Raw genomic sequence first — 18,869 nt, forward strand, 5'->3', positions numbered from 1 at the left:
GCCAGGCCCAGTCCCATGGGACAGGAGCTGCTGCAGTGAGGTAAATGTGGGGTGTGCTTACTCTCCAACTCCCCCTCCTCCTCTCCAGGGCCTCACTCCACACTGGGCCCATGACCCATCTACAACCTTTCCATGACCCACCATTTAGGAAACACTGGTATAAAGAAAGTGCATTGTAATAATCCAGCCCAAGGTTGACTAAAGCATTGACAATATGGCAAAAGGAAAAGTTCCTGTCAATAGATAGTATATATAGAAACTGAAAACCAAAATACTTGCATTCTTTCTGCTGAATCTGGAGCAGTCTCCAACTAATAATTTACAATCCCAAATTTGGGCTAAGGTTAAAGATGAAAGATTCATATTTTAAACTACATAGTCAATCAAGTAATCATTTATCAATTTTAATTATGAAAATGTTAACATAAATGCTTACCTTCATATCCGTTACAGCAGTGTCCAGTGTTGTCACATCATGGCCTTCATGCTCCCCAAAAAGCTTGTCAATAGCAGAAATTGGGCACCTGCACTGGCAGCAATAAGTATCAACGTGGGCCTTCTTAATTTCTTTTTGTTGACTCTCACTTTCAGATATGTCGAGTGATGATTTTTCAGAATTCATCACCACAAAGCCTGAATCCTCATGTTCAATGGGTGTCTCTTGCTCTGCCTCATTTACAGATTCATAACTATAGCTAATCTGGTCAAACGATTCCCTGTCTTCAAACAATAAATCTTCATGTGCTAATTCAGAGGATATTTCATCTTGCAAAAGTTCTTCTTGGGTAATCACTTCATAATCCATCGACTCAGCAAGATGTTCATCAGTCTCCAAGCACTGCTCCTCTCTTGTTGAATCTGATGGAAGGTTATCGAAATCACGTCTAAAAGGCTGTATGTTTAAATCACCTGAGGCCTTATCAAACTTTACTCCAGGTTCTGGAAGGCCAGTCTTAACTACTTCTAGGTTATGCTTTGCTATATTGTTGGCAATCTTTTCTCTGACTCTTTTTTCATTTGTCTGCTCATCTGTACCAAATAGATATTTTTCCCCATTGTTCACACTTTCAAAACGATCATGGTCTAAATCATATGCCTCTTTTGTCAAGGGTTGAAGGTGATTATTTAAATATGAAATTAATTGCTCTGGTTGCTGAGGAGTATGAACATATTGATTGCTTTCACTTTCATCAACAGGTGTTCTTCCATGAGGCACGTAATTATCCATTTTATTAACTATTGCTATTTCATGTTCTTCTTTTCGCTCATCTGTTCGAGGAGTTACTGTCTTTGATTTATCTTGCACAGATGCTTCTTTTTGATTAGCAATTACCTCAGAATCTAGTACTTGACTGGACTCTTCATGACTCATTTGCTCTGACAATTCCTCGTGTGTTGCTGCAGGTGCATTTTCTTCCTCTTGTTGACTAGTGGGATCATTTCTTGCATCTGAAATATTAAGCGTGCTTCCAAAAGGAACTGCCTGAGTTGGTTGACAAATTGTTACTTTAATATAAGTAATAAACGGGATTGTCTCTCCCACCACAATTTCTCCTTCAGACAAGACCTGGGTTTTGGTGGATTCTTCAGATAAAATATGAACAGATTGCTGCTCCTTTTCAATTACCTCATAAAAATCCTTATGTTTGTCTCCTGAAACCCTCAGTTGGCCTGACAGGTCTTTATTAATAGACTGAGCTTTTGAAACTTGATCTTTCTGAGACTCAGCTGCGTTGCAAGGAATATCATCTTTAAGAATGTATTTTTCAAAATATATTCCAGTTTCATCATCTGTGTCAGAATTTCTAGGAAAAGATGCATCAGAATTCCCACTCTCTTCATCAGAAGGAGGCTCATTTTCACCTTTTGCGTTTTCTCCCACGGCTTCTGCATAGAGGTCCTTGTATAAAAATGCCAGTGCAGGTGGCTCCTCTAGAAGTTCTGGGTTAATTGCGCTGACTGATGTGGGAAACAACATAGACCGTTCTAACACTCCTTCTTCTGTATCAAATAAGGGTGTGCCTGCTAACTTCTGTTCATCTTCTATATTTATCACTTTTTTACTACAGTCAATTGATTTTTGCATAGTCAAAAATTTCTGAGCATCTGCATGAGACTGCATCTTGCTTTCTTGTTCTATCATTCCATAAAAGGCTTCATCTAAGTCATTATCTAGTAAAGTAAATTCATCTTCCGAAGTATTAACATCAGAATTTCCAGTTGAAGAGATGGTTTCTTCTGTATGTTTCTTAGGGTTTGCCATTACAGCATCAAAGGGAGATAGCCCCTGAACAGATAGTTCAGTGGGAGATTTGTCATCAATCAAAGTATACTTCTCAAAATAATCCATCTCAATGGTACTCTCATTAGGATTCAAAACTTCACCACTTTTATTTTCTGACACAGTGGAAATTTCCTCCTCTGTTTCTACAATTTCCTGAGCATCTACTTCAACAAGTTCTTTTTGTTCCATATCTTTAACTCCAGTGTCATCTGCCACTGAGTTTTCTGAAATTTCTGTAACTGTTCCATATGCTGACGCTTCATGGTCACCACAATCAGACAGTTTTGTTTTAATGAGGGTATTTGTTTCTAAGTATTCTAGTTTATCTGGCATGTGTTTGCTTTCTTCTTCATCCACTGAAGAAATGAGTGGGACAGCATGAATGTTCAATATCTCATAACCTTCTGAAATGATATTAAACATATCTTTTTGTTCATCAGGTTCTGGAGTATATTTGGATTCTTCTGCAGAGTGCACATGTTCTGTTAATTTCTCTTCTCTCGGTAGATAATGTTCAGGCTCTTTTGACCCTGCTTCTACATTTGAAAAATGCTGTATTTCTTCTGCTGTTGAAAGGTCTCCAATGCTAGTTACTGTTACATTATTTACATTTTTATCTGAGACTGGATTACCTGGTAGTGAGGAGTATAAATTATGTGTGTGGGTTTCATTAATAGGCTCTGATAGAAGATTACGGGAAGCTTCATTTGAAACAAAATCAGATACCATTGTCATGTCTGATTTATTCTCATTAGTACTTTGGGCTGTACGTGCTGTCTGAAGTCTACCTGGAAATTGTTTTGATTCAAAGTATTCAGCTTCATTTGGAAAAGACTGAATTTCTTGCTTGTCTGCTTCGTTATTATTTATAGGATCAGCTGAGCCAGTTTTTGACTCTTCTGACAACAAAGCAGTTTCCTCAAAAGCATAGGCTTGAATTTCTAGATTCTCTGTTTCATTAAAAGGCCTAACTACGGTGGTTTTTAACTGTGTTGATGGGAAACTGTCTACTTCAGCTGAATAAGACTGATTTTCTTGCATCACGGTTTCATCAATAAAGTCTGATGAAACAGCCATTGATTGTTCAGATGACGTATATTCTGCATCAGGCAAAGAAGAATCAATATCATGCTTCTCTTCTTTATTAATAGAACCTGCTGAAAAGTTCAACACTTCTGAAACCAAGTCTGGCACTTCATGTGCATCAGGTTGTATTTCTTGCTTATCACTTTCAGCAATGAAGATGGGAGAAGGAGCTGTTAACTGTGCTGACAACAAGTATTCTGTGCCCAGTGAATAAGCTTGAAGTTCTTGCCCATCTCTGCCATTAATATGCATTAGTGGCATAGTGACTAACTGTTCAGACATCAAGTTTTCTATTTTAGGTGAATGTAGCTGAATTTCTCGCATCTCTGCTTCATCAGTGTCATATGATGAAACTAAAGAGTGACACTTTGATTTTGCAGGCTTGGGTCTATATGGCTGAATGTCTTGCTTTTCTTCATCATCAATAGAATGTGACAAAACTAAATGTTTAGGCACAGATTGTGCAGTTACAGGTGAAGAAGATTGAATTTCTTGGGGAATTACTTCATCAACTGAATAATATGAAAGTGAATGTTCAGGCTCCAGTCCTGCAGGTACATGTGAATAACACTGACTCTCTCGGATTTCTGTATCTCCAATAGGATATGATAAAATTAAATGACCAGATTCCAATTGTGGAGTTGTGAGTGAATAATGCTCAATTTCTTCACTCCCTGTTTCAGATAAAACTAGATGTTCAGACTCGAATTGTGCAGGTACAAGTAAATATGGCTGAATTTCTTCATTCTCTGCTTCTTCAATGGAATGTGATAAAATTTGATGTTCACACTCCAATTGTGCAGCTTGTTTCTCTGCTTCATCAATGGAATATGACAAATCTGAAAGCTCAGACTCCGGTTCTGCAGTTACTTGTGAATAATATTGACTTTCTTGTGTTTCTGTTTCATCAACAGGATATGATAAATCTACATTTTCAAACTCCAGTTGTTCAACTGCAGGTGAATAAGACTCTTGCTCTTCTGCTTCTTCAATGGAATAGAATAGATCTGAATGTTCAGACTCTGACTGAGCAGTTATGGGAGTGTTTGGTTGGATATCTTGCTGGTCTGAATGTTCAGACTCCAATTGCTCCATCTCTTGTTTCTCTGTTTCACAAGTAGAATATGATATTTCTGGTTGTTCAGATTCCAGTTGTGCAGTTACAGGCGAATAAGGATGAATTTCTTGCTTTTCTGCTTCCTCGATGGAATATGATAAATCTGGATGTTCACATTCGGATTGTGCAGTTACAGGTGGATAAGGTTTAATATCATGCTTTTTTATTTCAGATAAAACTGAATGTTCAGGCTCCAACTGTGCAGTCACAGGTGAATAAAACTGAATTTCTTGCTTCTCTGTTTCCTCACCAGTATGTGATGAACTAGAATGTTCAGAGACAGATTCTGTAGATATAGGAAAGGGCTGTATTTCTTCTCTCTCTGCTATAGCCATAAGATCTGATGGCTCAGATATTGACCGTTCTGATATTGATGTTATGGGCATGGGTGAACTTGTGTGGATTTCCTGCTTCCCTTCTTCCTCAGGAAGGTATGATGAAAAAGACAGTGACTGTTCTGATGTCTCATGTACAGTCTCAGCTGGAGAAGACTGTGTCTCTTTTCTCTCTTCTTTATCAAGAGGAACTGTTACACCCGCGTTTGAAAAACTGCTAGATTCAATATTCATTTTGACATGTTTTATATTATGAAGTGAACCATCATCCCTATCAGTGCAATTCTTTTCAAGATGCACCAAAGAAGGTGAGGAAAGGCTTTGATTTAAGAATCCTTTGTGCTGTTGTTTCTGCTTCCTTTTTATATCTGATGGCACAGCTGGATCTTTACTACCCTTCTTTTGGAAAAATTTTGGTGTTTCTTCTTCTGAAATTGAACTGAACTTCTGGATTTTAGCTCTTACAGCCCCATTAAGGGCTGGCCTTCCTTTTTTCAGTTTATTTTCTTTACCCATGGACTTGGAGGCAATTGAAGCATGTGACACTGGTTCCCCTGTAATGTCTAGCAAATCCTCTTTATCTTTTGAAGTTTCTGCATCCATAGCTTGTGCTTCCAGCTGAGCAGCATTTAACTTAGCATCCTGCACTTTTGTGGGAGCATCTCTTAATTCTTGCATCTGCATTCTGGACAAGTCACTCTTTTTGCTGCCCTGGCCTCCCTTCAAGTCTGATGTCCTATCTGATGATTTACACATTCTTTTCCGGACAGTCTTACCTTCATCCATGAGAAAGATAACTTTCCCTGGGGGAGAATCTACAGATGAACTTTCAACACTACAAAGATCAGAAGTAGCACTTGCTTCTGAGGCCCAAGGAGTGGAACATCTGCTTGAGCTGGTTTCCCATGTTATTTCACTATCTTCACTTTGAACTGTTACCACAGAAAAGGAAGGCTCGGACATGATGCATTGTAGTTTGGGTTTCACATCTTCATTCTGGATAATCTCCTTTAAACTACAATAATAAATAAATAAAAGTATGGTAGGATCATTTATTATAAAAAAATCAATTACAGTCAAATCAAACATACCTAAATCTGAAAAATGGTTTTCCTTAAGTACTGTAACAAATATAGGCATAAATAATGTAACATTTTGTCTGACAAATATACTGTTGGCATTGATAACATCGTATGTTGTAAGATTGTATAAAAACACTAAGGACTTCAGATTTTATCTCACTTATGCTAGTGTGAAGTCAGAGTCTGGCTTTAAAACTTAAAGGAAGCTTAATGTTCTGCAAAAATCTAAGCATGAAATAAATCAGCAATATCACTAAAGATCTAAGGCCTGATTCTCCAATGCCTGATAGCTTGTGGAATCATTTAAACCTGTACTATGTTGGTGTAAATGCTGACACACTGATTTGGTAGCATTTTTTACCTACTTTGCACAGATGTAAATGACTAATTCAAAGTACAAGGCAGTGGAGATTCAGGCCAATAGTTTATTACTACATCTTAGTTCTCTTCATCTTCCAACTTAATGAACTTTAATTTATTAATTTAGGTCAATTCTGTGTATAAAGGTGTTACAAATAATAAAAATATTCCTCTATAATCATGGGTTTATCTGAGTAAGTCCTCCAACATACCAATAAATGGTTAACCATGATTTTAAAAAGAAACTTTTAAAATATTTATGGTACATAAAATTCCAATAGCTATCATTTCTATCAGTGATTTAAGTATATTGTTTCAGGAAAAGCCTACAGAACCATTTACCCCTCCAGCTTTATAAACTACAGCAGCAAAAAAGGTTAAAACGATTAAAGAATTAAGGATGAAGTCACAAACTTATTTCAGTAAAGAAATTTGAATAGTAATATGCAGAAAATAGAAAAGACTACCAGCAAATGTTCAACCCTCTATTTTTCTTCAGTACCCAATACCTTAAAAACTTCCATCGAGTAAAGCAAACCACAGATTCGGCAGAAGATGTCCTCCATTAGCCACCTTGCTATGGAAAAGGCCTTAAGAAGCCTGTAACCTACCTAGCAACTGTCTGAAGGAAAACTACCAGTGTCACCAGCCCCATCTGATTGAGTACAGAAAAGAGCTCGGAAGAAGAGCTCCGTGTAGCTCAAAAGCTTGTCTCTCTCACCAACAGAAGTTGGTCCAATAAAAGATAACACATGCACTGAAGCAACTATGAACTCTCAAAGCCTACTTCATGATGAGGCAAACTTGCAGCTGAAACATCCTAGTTTCACTGAATAGAGGGAGATAGTCATGCTTTGAACTATTTTTATCTGGCTAATATAATGTAATTACACAGATAGGAATAAAGAGCTAACCTGTGACATAGGAGACTCCAGGATCAGAGCCAGGTGGAACTCATTGTCTTAGAGGACACAAGGAGGAGGCTGAGCGGCACTGAGTTTGTTTACAGATGGCAAGTAGAGATTAGAGAAAAAGGATAAACTACAACCACATTGACTTAAAAACCACTCTCCAACATATGGTAGAAGACAGACATGTTAAAGCACAAGGAGAAAAGAAAACCCATCAAAGGAGTACAATGGTCTACAGCAGCGGTCGGCAACCTTTCAGAAGTGGTGTGCCAAGTCTTCATTTATTCACTCTAATTTAAGGTTTCGCGTGCCAGTAATACATGTTAACGTTTTTAGAAGGTCTCTTTCTATAAGTCTGTAATATATAACTAAACTATTGTTGTATGTAAAGTAAATAAGGTTTTTAAAATGTTTGAGAAGCTTCATTTAAAATTAAATTAAAATGCAGAGCCCCCCCAGACCAGTGGCCAGGACCCAGGCAGCATGAGTGCCACTGAAAATCAGCTTGCGTGCCTACCCCTGGTCTACAGAAAACCTTAAACTCCAAAAACTAGAAGCATACAGCCCCCACTCCCCTTGTTCAAAAGTACCCAGCAAAAGCAGTTGTGTGTCATGCCTGTCACCAAATAGAGCACATTCCAGGCAGAACTGACCAAAGCATGACAATTCTGTTTCACAGCAACTTTTGCGGTTTTGAAATTTGTTTTCAATACACACTGGAAAGGAAAACACTTTCAAACATTCTTGAAAATGGAAGAGCTTGTTTTATAAATGTCACTGGTTTATTTACATCATAAAGGTGTGTAAATGAAGTTGGGGGGTGGAGACACTCATTGGCTAAACGGGGGAAGAAGAGGGGATTGTTGCAGTAAGAGGAGGGGAGTGGGTGGAGAAAGAGCAAATCTGCCTGGGAGGGAGATGGAAATGGGAGAGAAGAGTGAAGGTTAGAAGGAAATGGAGATGAGAGTGAGGTTGGGAAGTTGAATGACCACAAACAATGGCTACACAATGAGCAGAACAAGTATTCAGAGCCCCAGGGTGCAGAGCTGCTGCTACCTTTGTGGAGAGGCAGAGTGGAGTTCACTGGGCCTGATCCCCTAGGGGGTGGGGTGACATGTGAGTGAGAGTGTGAGTGAGATATATGGGAAGCTGGAAGCCTCTGCCTTCCTCCCTGAACCATAAGGTGCAGTTAGTATTGGGTCTTTGGGGAATGAGCCTAGCGAGGGATTTCCATAGGACACTTCCTGTGAGCTCCTCCTGGCTGCTGCTGACAGGGCCGGCTTTAGTGCGGGACCCAATTCGAACATTTTCAGCGGGGCCCTGGCAGGGATGACTAAAAAAAAAAACCATGTAAAAAAAAAGCATTTCATTTCTTAGCAACCGGTTCCCTATAAGAAGTTCTTATTTAAGGGATGTGCCACAGTATGCATTTTTTGTACCAATAGGGTTATCATACATCCGTATTTTCCTCCCAGATGGCGATTTAAGAGCCAAAAAGCCTGACATGTCCAGGAAAATACGGATGTATGTTAAACCAACCTAAAGTTCTTTTTTAAGAAGATGGGCCTGAACTAGAAATGAGCTCCATTTTACATGTGTGGGTCCCCACCACTCCCTGGGGGTGTGCTAGGGTGACCAGATGTCCCGATTTTATAGGGACTGTCCTGATTTTTGGGTCTTTTTCTTATATAGGATCCTATTACCCCCCACCCCCATCCCGATTTTTCACACTTGCTGTCTGGTCACCCTAGGATGTGCACGTGTGTGGGTCCCAGCTGCTCCCTGCCCCTCTCATTGAAGCAGGTGTGCAGGATTACTGCCCTGGAAACTGCAGGGCAGCAGTGGACATGGGGCTGGCTGGAGGCAGGGCAGGGGCTGACTGGAGATAGGGTCTGGCTGCAGGCAGGGCAAGGGGTGGAGGGCTGGCTGGAGACAGGGTGTGTGTGGGGTGGGTTGGCTGGCTTCAGGCAGGGCCAGAGCGGGGTGCAGCATGGGTTGGCAGGGCTGGAGACAGAGGAGTGCAGGACTGGCTGGCTTCAGGCAGGGGGGTGCAGCAGGGGTTGGCTGGAGACAGGGCAGGGGATGAGGGGCTGGCTGGAGACAGGGGCTGGCTGCGGGCAGGGCAGGGGGTGTGGGGCTGGCTGCAGACAGGGGCTGGTGTGGGCAGGATGGGGGTGTAGGGCTGGTGCGGGCAGGGCAGGGCGCGTGGCAGGGGCTGGCTGGAGACAGGGGCTGGCTGCGGGCCGGGCAGGGGGTGCGGGGCTGGCTGCGGGCCGGGCAGGGGGTGCGGGGCGGGGGGGGGACAGGGGCTGGCTGCGGGCAGGGCAGGGGGTGCGGGGCTGGCTGCAGGCAGGGGCTGGCTGCGGGCCGGGCAGGGGGTGCGGGGCTGGCTGCAGGCAGGCGCTGGCTGCGGGCCGGGCAGGGGGTGCAGGGCTGGCTGCAGGCAGGGGCTGGCTGCGGGCCGGGCAGGGGGTGCAGGGCTGGCTGGAGACAGGGGCTGGCTGTGGGCCGGGCAGGGGGTGCAGGGCTGGCTGCAGGCAGGAGCTGATGCCGGCAGGGCAGGGGGTGCAGGGCTGGTGCGGGCAGGGGGTGCAGGAGGGGCTGGCTGCAGGAAGGGGGGGCTGGCTGCAGGAAGGGGGTGCAGGTGAAGGAGGTGCAGCCCACCCTGTATGGTGAGTGCCCCCTCCTCCTCCCTTCCCCACCAGGGTAGCAGCAGCAGCAGCCCGGGGTTTGGTGGCTATTTAAAGGGCCCAGGTCGCCCCTGCTTCTACCGCTGCGGCCCTTTAAATAGCCATGGGAGCCCTGGGGAAGCGGCGGGGCTCCGGGGGCTATTTAAAGGACCGGGGTGGCAGAGTCAGCTGGAGCCTGCCCCCTCTACCCCAGGGCTCGGAGGGCTATTTAAAGGGCCCGGGGCTTTCCTGCTTCTACCGCAACGGCCCTTTAAATAGCCGAGGGAGCCCTGGGGTAGTGGCGGCGGGGCTCCGGCGGCTATTTAAAGGGCCGGGGCGGTAGAAGCAGGGGAGCCCTGGACTTTTTAAATAGCCCCTAGAGCCCCACAGCCCTACCCCAGGGCTCCAGCAGTGGGGCTATGGGGGCAATTTAAAGGGCCTGGGGCTCCAGCCCCTCCTGCGAGCCCCAGGCCCTTTAAATTGCCCCCCTGGGGAAGCCAGGCCACCCCAGTACAGCGCACCAGCTCTTGCCAGTATGCCCTACTGGGACTTGGGCGCGGGGCCCAATTCAGGGGAATTGGTTGAATTGGCTTAAAGCCAGCCCTGGCTGGTGATTTTGTTCCCCATTTAGTAAGGAAAAGGGGAGACCAAGGGGCCTGACTTGCCGCCACTGCTCTCACCAGTGCTGGCTATTTTGAGGAAGGAGGCCCCAGATGTCAGAGTATTTCCATAGCCCACACCTGAAAGCTCTTCCTCCCTCATGGAGAGCAGAAGCCATGGAGGGAAAGGAGGCCATGGGCCTTGTGCCCTGAACAGGTCCCTCTGGGTTTGAAAAAATGGTAAAGATCCTCAGAGCCGCACATGACCCAAATACCATGGGTGAGAGAAGGCAGTGTTGGCACCAGCCCAATTCAGATTAGCCGGGAGACAGGAAAAGGAAACTGCAGCAGGAATCCTGGCATTGCTGTTCAGGACAACACGTCAGGCCGATCCAATGTACTGTGGTGATTTCGTTATCAGGGAGCATCTTACTGCTGTTTTTGCTATTTTACACTTGCAGTGAGCGGTAACAGAGGCATCCACCAGTTTGTTCATTTTGAGCCCTTTTACTTAAAACCTCAACCCTAGTGGTGAATTTCCTGGGCCCATACTACTTTGTGCCCACATTCTCGTGTGGTGTGGTAGGGTAACATCTTTACCCATCCAGTATACAGCCTACTGATTGTACTAGGCCTTTGTATACTCTACACCTTGTTTCTTTCTCCTCCCCTCACCTAGTCAGAAGGTGCTGACCTATTTGAGAGAGGCTAAAAAAATACTGAAACAAACAAAAGAAAATACACTCTCCAACTCCCATTTACTTTAGTAGGTGGGTCTAGAGCACCTATACTTACAAACTTAGTTACACCACTGTGACAGTCCCCTCTGGGCCCTGCCACATCCCACCCACTGGCTGCCAAGCAGCTCCTTCTCCATGCTGGCTAGCGGAACCTCTCACCTACTCAGACCAGTCCACTACTCAAGTTAGACTCCTCAATCCACTTCTCCAGCTTCCTTCAGGCTGAGGGCAGCCTCTGACCCTGCTATACTGCCTCTCACCCTCTTCCTGGCTTTGTCTCCTTTTAATTGCAAGTAGGTTTGCCAACCCTCCAGGATTGTCCTAGAGTCTCCAGGAATTAAAGATTAATCTTGAATTCAAGATTATTTCATGTGATGAAACCAGGAATACGTCCAAACAAAATGGAGGGCATGTTGTTGTTGTTTTAATGGCAATTCTCCAGCACCTTGTATTGGTCCCCCAGTTCACTTGCCATCTGAGATTTTATCCTTAACTAAAATAATCAACTCCAAAAGGTACAGGAAATGGTTACAACAATATAATGCCTGCTTATCTTTTGTTTTCGGAGTATTTGAGGCTGGGAGTCTGAAGTCCTTTTATCTATATGAGCCAGCTAATGGAAGGAGCCCAGAAACAGCAGTGCCTGGACAGCTAACTGATGTTCTTTTCCTGTGATTAAACTTTAATTCCACATGTGTATCAGACTCCACAGGGAATCCTACAAATGAGGGTCTGGTAACTTGCATCATAATAGTTTGCTTGGTGTTTTTCTCAAAGATATCACATCCTTTCCAAATACCATCACTGCTTTATAAGAAAATATTAGTTCTAAATGGCAATAGAAAAAATAGACGTCAGTCAAGAAGATAATTTCACAAGGTACAGTTCCAAAAGCTAGAGCACACAGCACAGGAGTTTATAAAAACAACTGGTTTATTCATGCTGACGAAGGACATGATGTCTTGCGCTGTCCTTATGACAGGGTTCTGATACTACTTGTTAATCTCATTGTTTCCAGAAATCAGGGCCGGCTCCAGACCCCAGCGCGACAAGCACGCGCATGGGGCGGCAGTTGTTGTGAGGGGCGGCAGATTGGGCCGGCGGACCTGCCGCAGTCATGTCTGCGGGAGGTCCACCGGAGCCCCGGGACGACCGGACCTGCCACAGGCATGACTGCGGACGGTTCGCTGGCTGCGCGGCTCCGGTGGACCTCCTGCAGGCATGACTGCGGCAGCTCAACCGGAGCCGCCGGACCAGCCAACCGTCCGCAGCTGCGGGAGGTCCAGCCAAGCCACGCGACTAGCGGACCCTCACCAGTCAAGCCAGAGGGAGGTCCGCTGCTCCCGGGGCGTCTCCCGCGCATGACTGCTTGGGGCGGCCGAATATGTAGAGCCAGCCCTGCCAGAAATAACAAAAGAATAACTGCAGTACCTGGCTTTGATAAAATGGTGTGAAAAGTAAGGCACCATGACTTTGCTGGAGTTTTGAGGAGACTGTTGCTATCAGAACTTTACAACAGATTTAAAAGGATAACTAGTTTCTGATAGAAACACTGCATTGTAGCACTGACCCTGATCCTGGAAACAATAACATGCATCACTTTACCCACTTGAGCAGCTTCACTGGCTTACTTAGGACTACTTAGTGCAAGTAAGGATTTTTTCATTGCAGGATCAGGCCCTTTATCTGTATGTTGCATGTTTTTATACACTCTCTCTAGAATTCTACTTTAGAACTTTAAAAATGTCCATTAAGCTTTATGCTTTGTCACATCGTCTGTGCCAGTTTAAACAAACCACCAGCTGCTGCTAGCTTTTGTTTTCATAGATCTTATTTAAATCCTTCTTCCTCTTGCATTGAACTATTTTCTCCCTACCAGATAATGCTAAGACTGACTCTGTATGGTAGCATGTCTACTATTGTGTTTCAAATGCAGCCCACCTGCTCTGTAAAGCTTTAGTCTAACTGGGGAAAAAACACCAGTTACAGTTACCCGCAAATCCTCACACATTCCATGCTGGATAATCATGCTTTAACACCACTGTCCATTACTGTTGTTACTGTGCCGTCCTTGAATGCTACTTTACTAAGCACCTGCCTAAAACACTTAGAATATCTTCAACACTTTGGATCTCTTTTAGCTTATCCAAATGGCATATATTGTGTACACTACATTTTTTACCTACACCACAAACTAATTACTTTTTACCTTTGTTTCTAAAGTACCAGACACCCTCTCCTAAGATGGCCTAGTCTCCAATTGACTGTACAAAGAGCCCAGTAATGAAATAAACTAATTTTTAACCCTGTAAATTCTTTGTTGTATTTTCCTCTCTCAAAAGAATAACTCACAGTATTTTTAATATTTTAAAAAATATTAGCTCTTTTTAATAGATTCTGAAAGAGTGAAAAAACTGGTCACTCAAAATAATCTCTTCTCTTTGTTGGATACACAGGGTTTGTGTCAGGTTATTCACAAGCACGGCTACAGCTTTTTTTAAACAGCATTGACAAACTTTATTTTTATTTATTCATTAACTTTGCACTTATCACAGCTGTAGATAAGTACTTTCTATTTAAATATATGTTATTGTATCCTTAGGCTTTAGTTACTGACTCAATAATCCACTGGTGTCCCATTGCTCATTGAGATCTCACCTGTATTATATACTAAATGACAAAAAGATTAAATGATCAGTCAGATCTCTCTTTCTAGCACAATATATGAAGCTTGTCAATTTGGGTTCTGGCAGAATGTCAGAGGAAGCAAACTCCAGGGACAAGGGCTCTCAGCTAAGAGCATCCTGTATAAAGGAACTTCAACAAAAGTGCACTGGATGACCTCAACTGTTGTAATGGAATACGAAAAGAACTGACATAACACAATCCCAGGCTTTGTAGGGTTCTAAAAATGAGAGATAGGAAGACAATGCTAAAGTTATTCTCTTTGAGCACTGCTGGGGGAGTCAGGAAACCTGAGTTCTATTCGTGTTTCTAAACAGGCCTGCTGTTTGCCCTGGGGCAAGTCACTTGACTTCTCTATGCCCCAGATCATTATACAGTACTCATCTTGCTTTGTAAAAGCACTTGGAAATCTGTGGCTGAAAAACATTACATAGGTTCCTCTTATGTCCTATGGCAAAACTCCCCCCCACCCCCACCCCGAGTTTAATAGTGCAAGGGCAGTCTAGAGCTGAATAGGCAACCAATCCTGCATGCAGCTCGCAAATGTTAAATTGCAGTTAATGCCAGAGTTGGCTGCAGAATCAGGCATGTACGGCCTTGCAGACAGATTTAACATATCTTGGACTTTTCTAAAAAAAGATTTTCAAAACATCAATAGCAAGTGTATCTTGAAACAGAGGCACCAAATTTCACTTGTAAACTCACAACCAAGTTACAGAGTCACATCGTATGGGCTTGGCCTTTACATCCTTACTCATATTCCTGAGAGTTTTGCTTAACTAGTAATGACAGGGGAGGGCTTAAAGCTCCAAATCTTCATTTTATTTACATTTACAAAACTCTCTAACAGCTAAAAAAAAGTTTAAAAATTTACACCAATAAACCATTTCTGAGCTAAAAGAACAGGAGTACTTGTGGCACCTTAGAGATTAACAAATTTATTTCAGCATAAGCTTTCGTGGGCTACAGCCCACTTCATCGGATGCATAGACTGGAACATACAGCAAGAAGATATTTATACATACAGAGAACATGAAAAGGTGGAAGTAGCCATACCAACTGTAAGAGGCCAATCAATCGAGATAAGCTATCAGCAGCAAGAGGGAAAAAAACTTCTGAAGTGATAATCGAGATGACCCATAGAAGGTGTGAGGATACTTAACATGGGGAAATAGATTCAATTAGTGTAATGGCCCAACCATTCCCAGTCTCTGTTCAAACCTAAGTTAATTGTATCTAATTTGCATATTAATTCAAGTTCAGCAGTCTCTCTTTGGAGTCTGTTTTTGAATTTTTTTTTGTTGTAAAGTTGCCACCTTCAAGTCTGTCACTGGGTGGTTAGAGAGGTTTCTGAGCTGTGAACTTGTTTTGCCTTATTTGCTCTAAAGGCCAAATGTTAATTCCCATCACAGACCTCCTGGAAAAGCAATGGAATATTCTTAACAATCATCATGTGAACAGAACTACACTAATTAAATCAGAAGCAAATCAAACTTAGCAAATCAAGTGTCTACACTGGCACTTTACAGTGTTGCAACTTTCTCACTCAGGGGTGTGAAAAAACAAGTTTTAGCGCTGTCGAGTGCCAGTGTAGACAGTGCATCAGCGCTGGGAGCTACTCCCTTCATGGAGGTGGGTTTTTTATGCCACGGCTACACAAGCCACATTAAAGTGCAGCCATGTTGCCAGTGAAAACATGCCCTGAGTTGAAAAAAACTCAGGTGCCCACTGAACACAGCTGTTTGGAAGTCCCTCAAATAGATCCACCTATCTTAATTAAATGCTGTTGTGGGATGTACATGAATTGTGCCATTATTAATATAATTGGCTGTCTCAGGAATTTGTCACCATGATTTACCAAATACTCACTGCATTAGAACATTCTTCATCTGCAGCATTATGATGCTATTCCTGACTAGGCAATGGTATTTTACTTGTACAGTTTGTATTGCAATAGCACCCACCCAAGCCAAGAATGAAATCTGATTGTCCTAAGTACCATTCAAATGCATAGATAGAGACCCTCCCCGCATCCCCCACCCCCAGAACTGCTATTAAAGAAAGGATATCTGAAGATAGAAGGCATGAGCTACTCTCATCTGTAGCTTAAAGATGATTATTTAAACACCATTATTAACTATTTAATTGTTGCTCATAGAAGCAGAAATATCCAGCTGATTACTCTGATTCAGAAACATACTTAAGCATGTATATAACTTTAAGCCCTGCGTAGTCCCATTGACTTCAGGGGGACTACACGTGTGCTTCAGGTTACACACAGGTTGAAATAACTTCCCAAATCTTGGCTGAAGAGCTTAACCAGCATGGTTAATATAGGTGCCAAAGATGCAAGAGATCTTTTGGGGCATGTAGTCCATTCTCTTTGCTAGTACAGAACTGCTCCTATAGTACATTTTGGCACAGTAGGCTTGGTCCCCTCTACTTTGAAACAACTCCAGTGATGGAGATTCCCACCCTTTCCTTTGGGAGAGTAACTCACAGTTGAATGGATCTCACGATCAGGAAGCTTTCCTAATGCTCTGGACTAAGTTCTCCTTTTCTTAATCTCATTTATTTACCCCTAGTTAGAACCAGGAAGCAGAGGAAAGATACCAGAGAAGAGGGTCATGGCAAATTTGGGCATTATTATGAGTAGAGTTTCACCATTTGTTCTTCATCTTGTTGACCTCTGCCCATGAAGAACTTTCATGGTAAGGCTCCAAATCACTCCAAAATTTGATAGGCTGCCAAGAGGTTCTGTATAACCAAGAACAACTCCTATCACTTGGGTGACTGGAAGTATATTACTCAAACCACTTATCAAATAGACTTCAGAAAGTATTTTTCAAACATTACTACTTATTTTCCAACTCTGTTTACAATGTACATTTAACAATGATGGATTCTGTCCCCACACAACAACCTCCTGCTCTTGATCTACACTAGGTGGATCTGGATGGGCACAAAGTGTCCCACTGATATTAGCGAGGTTCTGCAAGGGCACAAGGGTCGGCCCACATGGATCAGATTGCAGGATCAGGCCCAGGATCATGGCAGAGACAGGATCAGAAGTCAGATTTCTGGCTCCCAATCCTACACGGAGAGCACTCATTCCAAGCTATTTCTCAGCAGTTTCTCTGTTAAAAACTTTGGTCTCTGCATAAAAATGCCTAAAACAGTATTCTGTGTCCCTTTTCACCCCAAAAATCAGTCACAGAAGGCCTCAGATACCTGGCAGAAAGAGCTTAGAGTCCTCCTTCCTCACCCGACTGCTGACATGTAAATCCCCAGAATAAGTAAGATCAATATGTAACAAAAAGTCAGCCAGAAAGGGAGGGGCAGGAGATGCCACTCCAGCTGGCATGCTGCAGACTCTTTAAATAGAAAAGCCTTCAGTGCTCAGGATAGGCACTTACAGAATAAAACTTAATTACAGCCAAATTAACCAGAAAGGCTCGCTGGCAGATTCTCATTTGTTTTATTCAAATATGCTTTGGGGGAGAAAAAGATAAAATAGGTCTGGATCCCAGGTCCCCCAAGTGTTACGCCCCGCCCATGCATGCAGGGCTTGTTCCTTTCTGGAGAGGGAGTACCTGTTAGTCAGCTCCGCCACTTCTTGGGGCTCCACCAACCCTTCGGGGACTTCATCCTCTATAGAGGAGGAAATCTCAGACACTCTGTCGCACTCAGAGCCAGAGTAACCCTCCATTCAGTTCAGGCCTTTGCTCGGATTTTTACCCCCTACTCCGTCCTCCCCAGGGTTGCCTGAAGCAACTGTCATCCCCAGCAGCTTCAGTCCTCCTGACTCAGGGGAGTCTTTAAATAGAAGGCAGGAAAGTTACAACACCAAGTTGCTGTTGCTGCCTAAGTCTTACCACTGGGTCCTAGCACCAGCCTCATCCCAGTACACTGTGAATAATAAAAGGGACAAACCAGTAATTGCAGCCAGTTCTCTGGGCTACTCAAGCCACTCACAAACTAAGCACATTTTTGCTACGAAGAAGCTTTTGGTAACAGTGTTTTATAGCCAAGCTCACTGGCTAAATGTGCAGAGTTACAAAAAGAAACACAAATCAGGGCTTCAAGTGACCTTCCCCAACCAGAAGAAAGGGAACACACGGACAGTGTGGGGCTATGGGAGTGGAGGAAGCAGATATGTAGAAAGTCTAATTGTGTCTCAATATCAGTTATTAAAAGCAAAATAAATGTATATAAATGTTTAACAGGGGGCTCTGGTGTAGAACCCTGTATGAGGGTTCAGAATAAAATGTGGTTTAAAAAACATTTTTTTTATAAAGATTAAAATATTAAAAACACAGCAAAGAATACACAGCCTTAAAAATGAATGTGGTACTTGTGAAAGGTGTCAGGTGATCCTGGTGTTTCAAGTTTCCTATCCTTACGCCTCGAAATTGGAATACTGAGTTTATGGACCATGTGAGGGGAGCCAATTCAATACCCTTGGTTTGAAAAACATAAGTATTGTAATTAGGCAATGGGAGGCATGACTAGATTTACTGCTCAGATGCTACAGTATCTTGAAACAAGTTATGACTTTCCCTTTCCTTCCCATATGGTAACTCTGCTAAATAGTAGTTACTAAAGCCTATAAAGACAAAACAATTCACTAAGTTGTGGATGAAGAGGCAGCTGCAGTTTGAACAGCTACTGATACTACGTATTGTTATTGATAAGCAAACTAGCAGACTAACAACATCTGCTTTTCCTCTACAACAGATGGAAATCAGCCACATTTGCACTGTAATTATTCTCTACTATCATACAAACTGGGTTGCTTTTCACAGGCAAGGAGAAAACTATCTTCAATATTCTTAAATTAGAACTAACCAAATGAAGTGCTTGTCACAGTTCAGGGCAACTGCACCTGTATTTCCCCATAGCGGTTCAGCAATGGCATCCATCATCAGGCTTCCAGCTCCCATGGCCATCACCTCTCTGGGCGGAGACATGGGTCTCACTTCCTCCGACCAGGGAATCCCC

General features: G+C 43.1%; 3 protein-coding genes across 3 annotated transcripts in view; all 3 read right to left on the reverse strand.

The window, feature by feature from the left end:
* Positions 1-2,270, reverse strand: part of LOC120408233 (cardiomyopathy-associated protein 5-like) — a 46,369-nt gene extending 44,099 nt beyond the window's left edge. The window contains exon 1 of the mRNA XM_039544937.1: positions 437-2,270. Coding sequence (XP_039400871.1) covers positions 437-2,263 — 1,827 coding nt within the window. The 5' untranslated portion in view covers positions 2,264-2,270. The remainder of the gene's footprint in view (positions 1-436) is intronic.
* On the reverse strand, positions 2,263-3,502 carry LOC120407996 (cardiomyopathy-associated protein 5-like). Its single transcript, XM_039544432.1, has 2 exons — positions 2,334-3,502; positions 2,263-2,287 (listed from the first exon to the last, which is right to left on the reverse strand). The coding sequence occupies exons 1-2, from the start codon at positions 3,359-3,361 to the stop codon at positions 2,263-2,265; spliced, it is 1,053 nt and encodes a 350-aa protein (XP_039400366.1). The 5' UTR covers positions 3,362-3,502.
* Positions 3,503-3,515: 13 nt separating this feature from the next.
* On the reverse strand, positions 3,516-17,633 carry LOC120407997 (cardiomyopathy-associated protein 5-like). Its single transcript, XM_039544433.1, has 3 exons — positions 17,462-17,633; positions 3,600-5,837; positions 3,516-3,552 (listed from the first exon to the last, which is right to left on the reverse strand). Exons 1-3 carry the CDS (start codon positions 17,575-17,577, stop codon positions 3,516-3,518), a joined length of 2,391 nt encoding a protein of 796 aa, XP_039400367.1. The 5' UTR covers positions 17,578-17,633.
* Between the last annotated feature and the right edge of the window lie 1,236 nt (positions 17,634-18,869).

The sequence above is a fragment of the Mauremys reevesii genome, linkage group 6 (genome assembly GCF_016161935.1).
Source record: "Mauremys reevesii isolate NIE-2019 linkage group 6, ASM1616193v1, whole genome shotgun sequence".
Classification (NCBI taxonomy): Eukaryota; Metazoa; Chordata; order Testudines; family Geoemydidae; genus Mauremys; species Mauremys reevesii.

Excerpts from the sequence above, each read along its gene's own strand:
- LOC120407996 (XM_039544432.1), bottom strand. The coding sequence starts at position 3,361 with ATGGCTGTTTCATCAGACTTTATTGATGAAACCGTGATGCAAGAAAAT. Across the intron at positions 2,288-2,333 it reads GAGATGGATTATTTTGAGAA|GGGCTATCTCCCTTTGATGC; the intron begins GTATACTTTGAT and ends CTATCTGTTCAG.
- LOC120407997 (XM_039544433.1), bottom strand. The coding sequence starts at position 17,577 with ATGGAGGGTTACTCTGGCTCTGAGTGCGACAGAGTGTCTGAGATTTCC. Across the intron at positions 5,838-17,461 it reads GTGGCGGAGCTGACTAACAG|TTTAAAGGAGATTATCCAGA; the intron begins GTACTCCCTCTC and ends TTATTATTGTAG. Across the intron at positions 3,553-3,599 it reads CATATTAATGGCAGAGATGG|CACAGTTAACAGCTCCTTCT; the intron begins GCAAGAACTTCA and ends ACTTGTTGTCAG.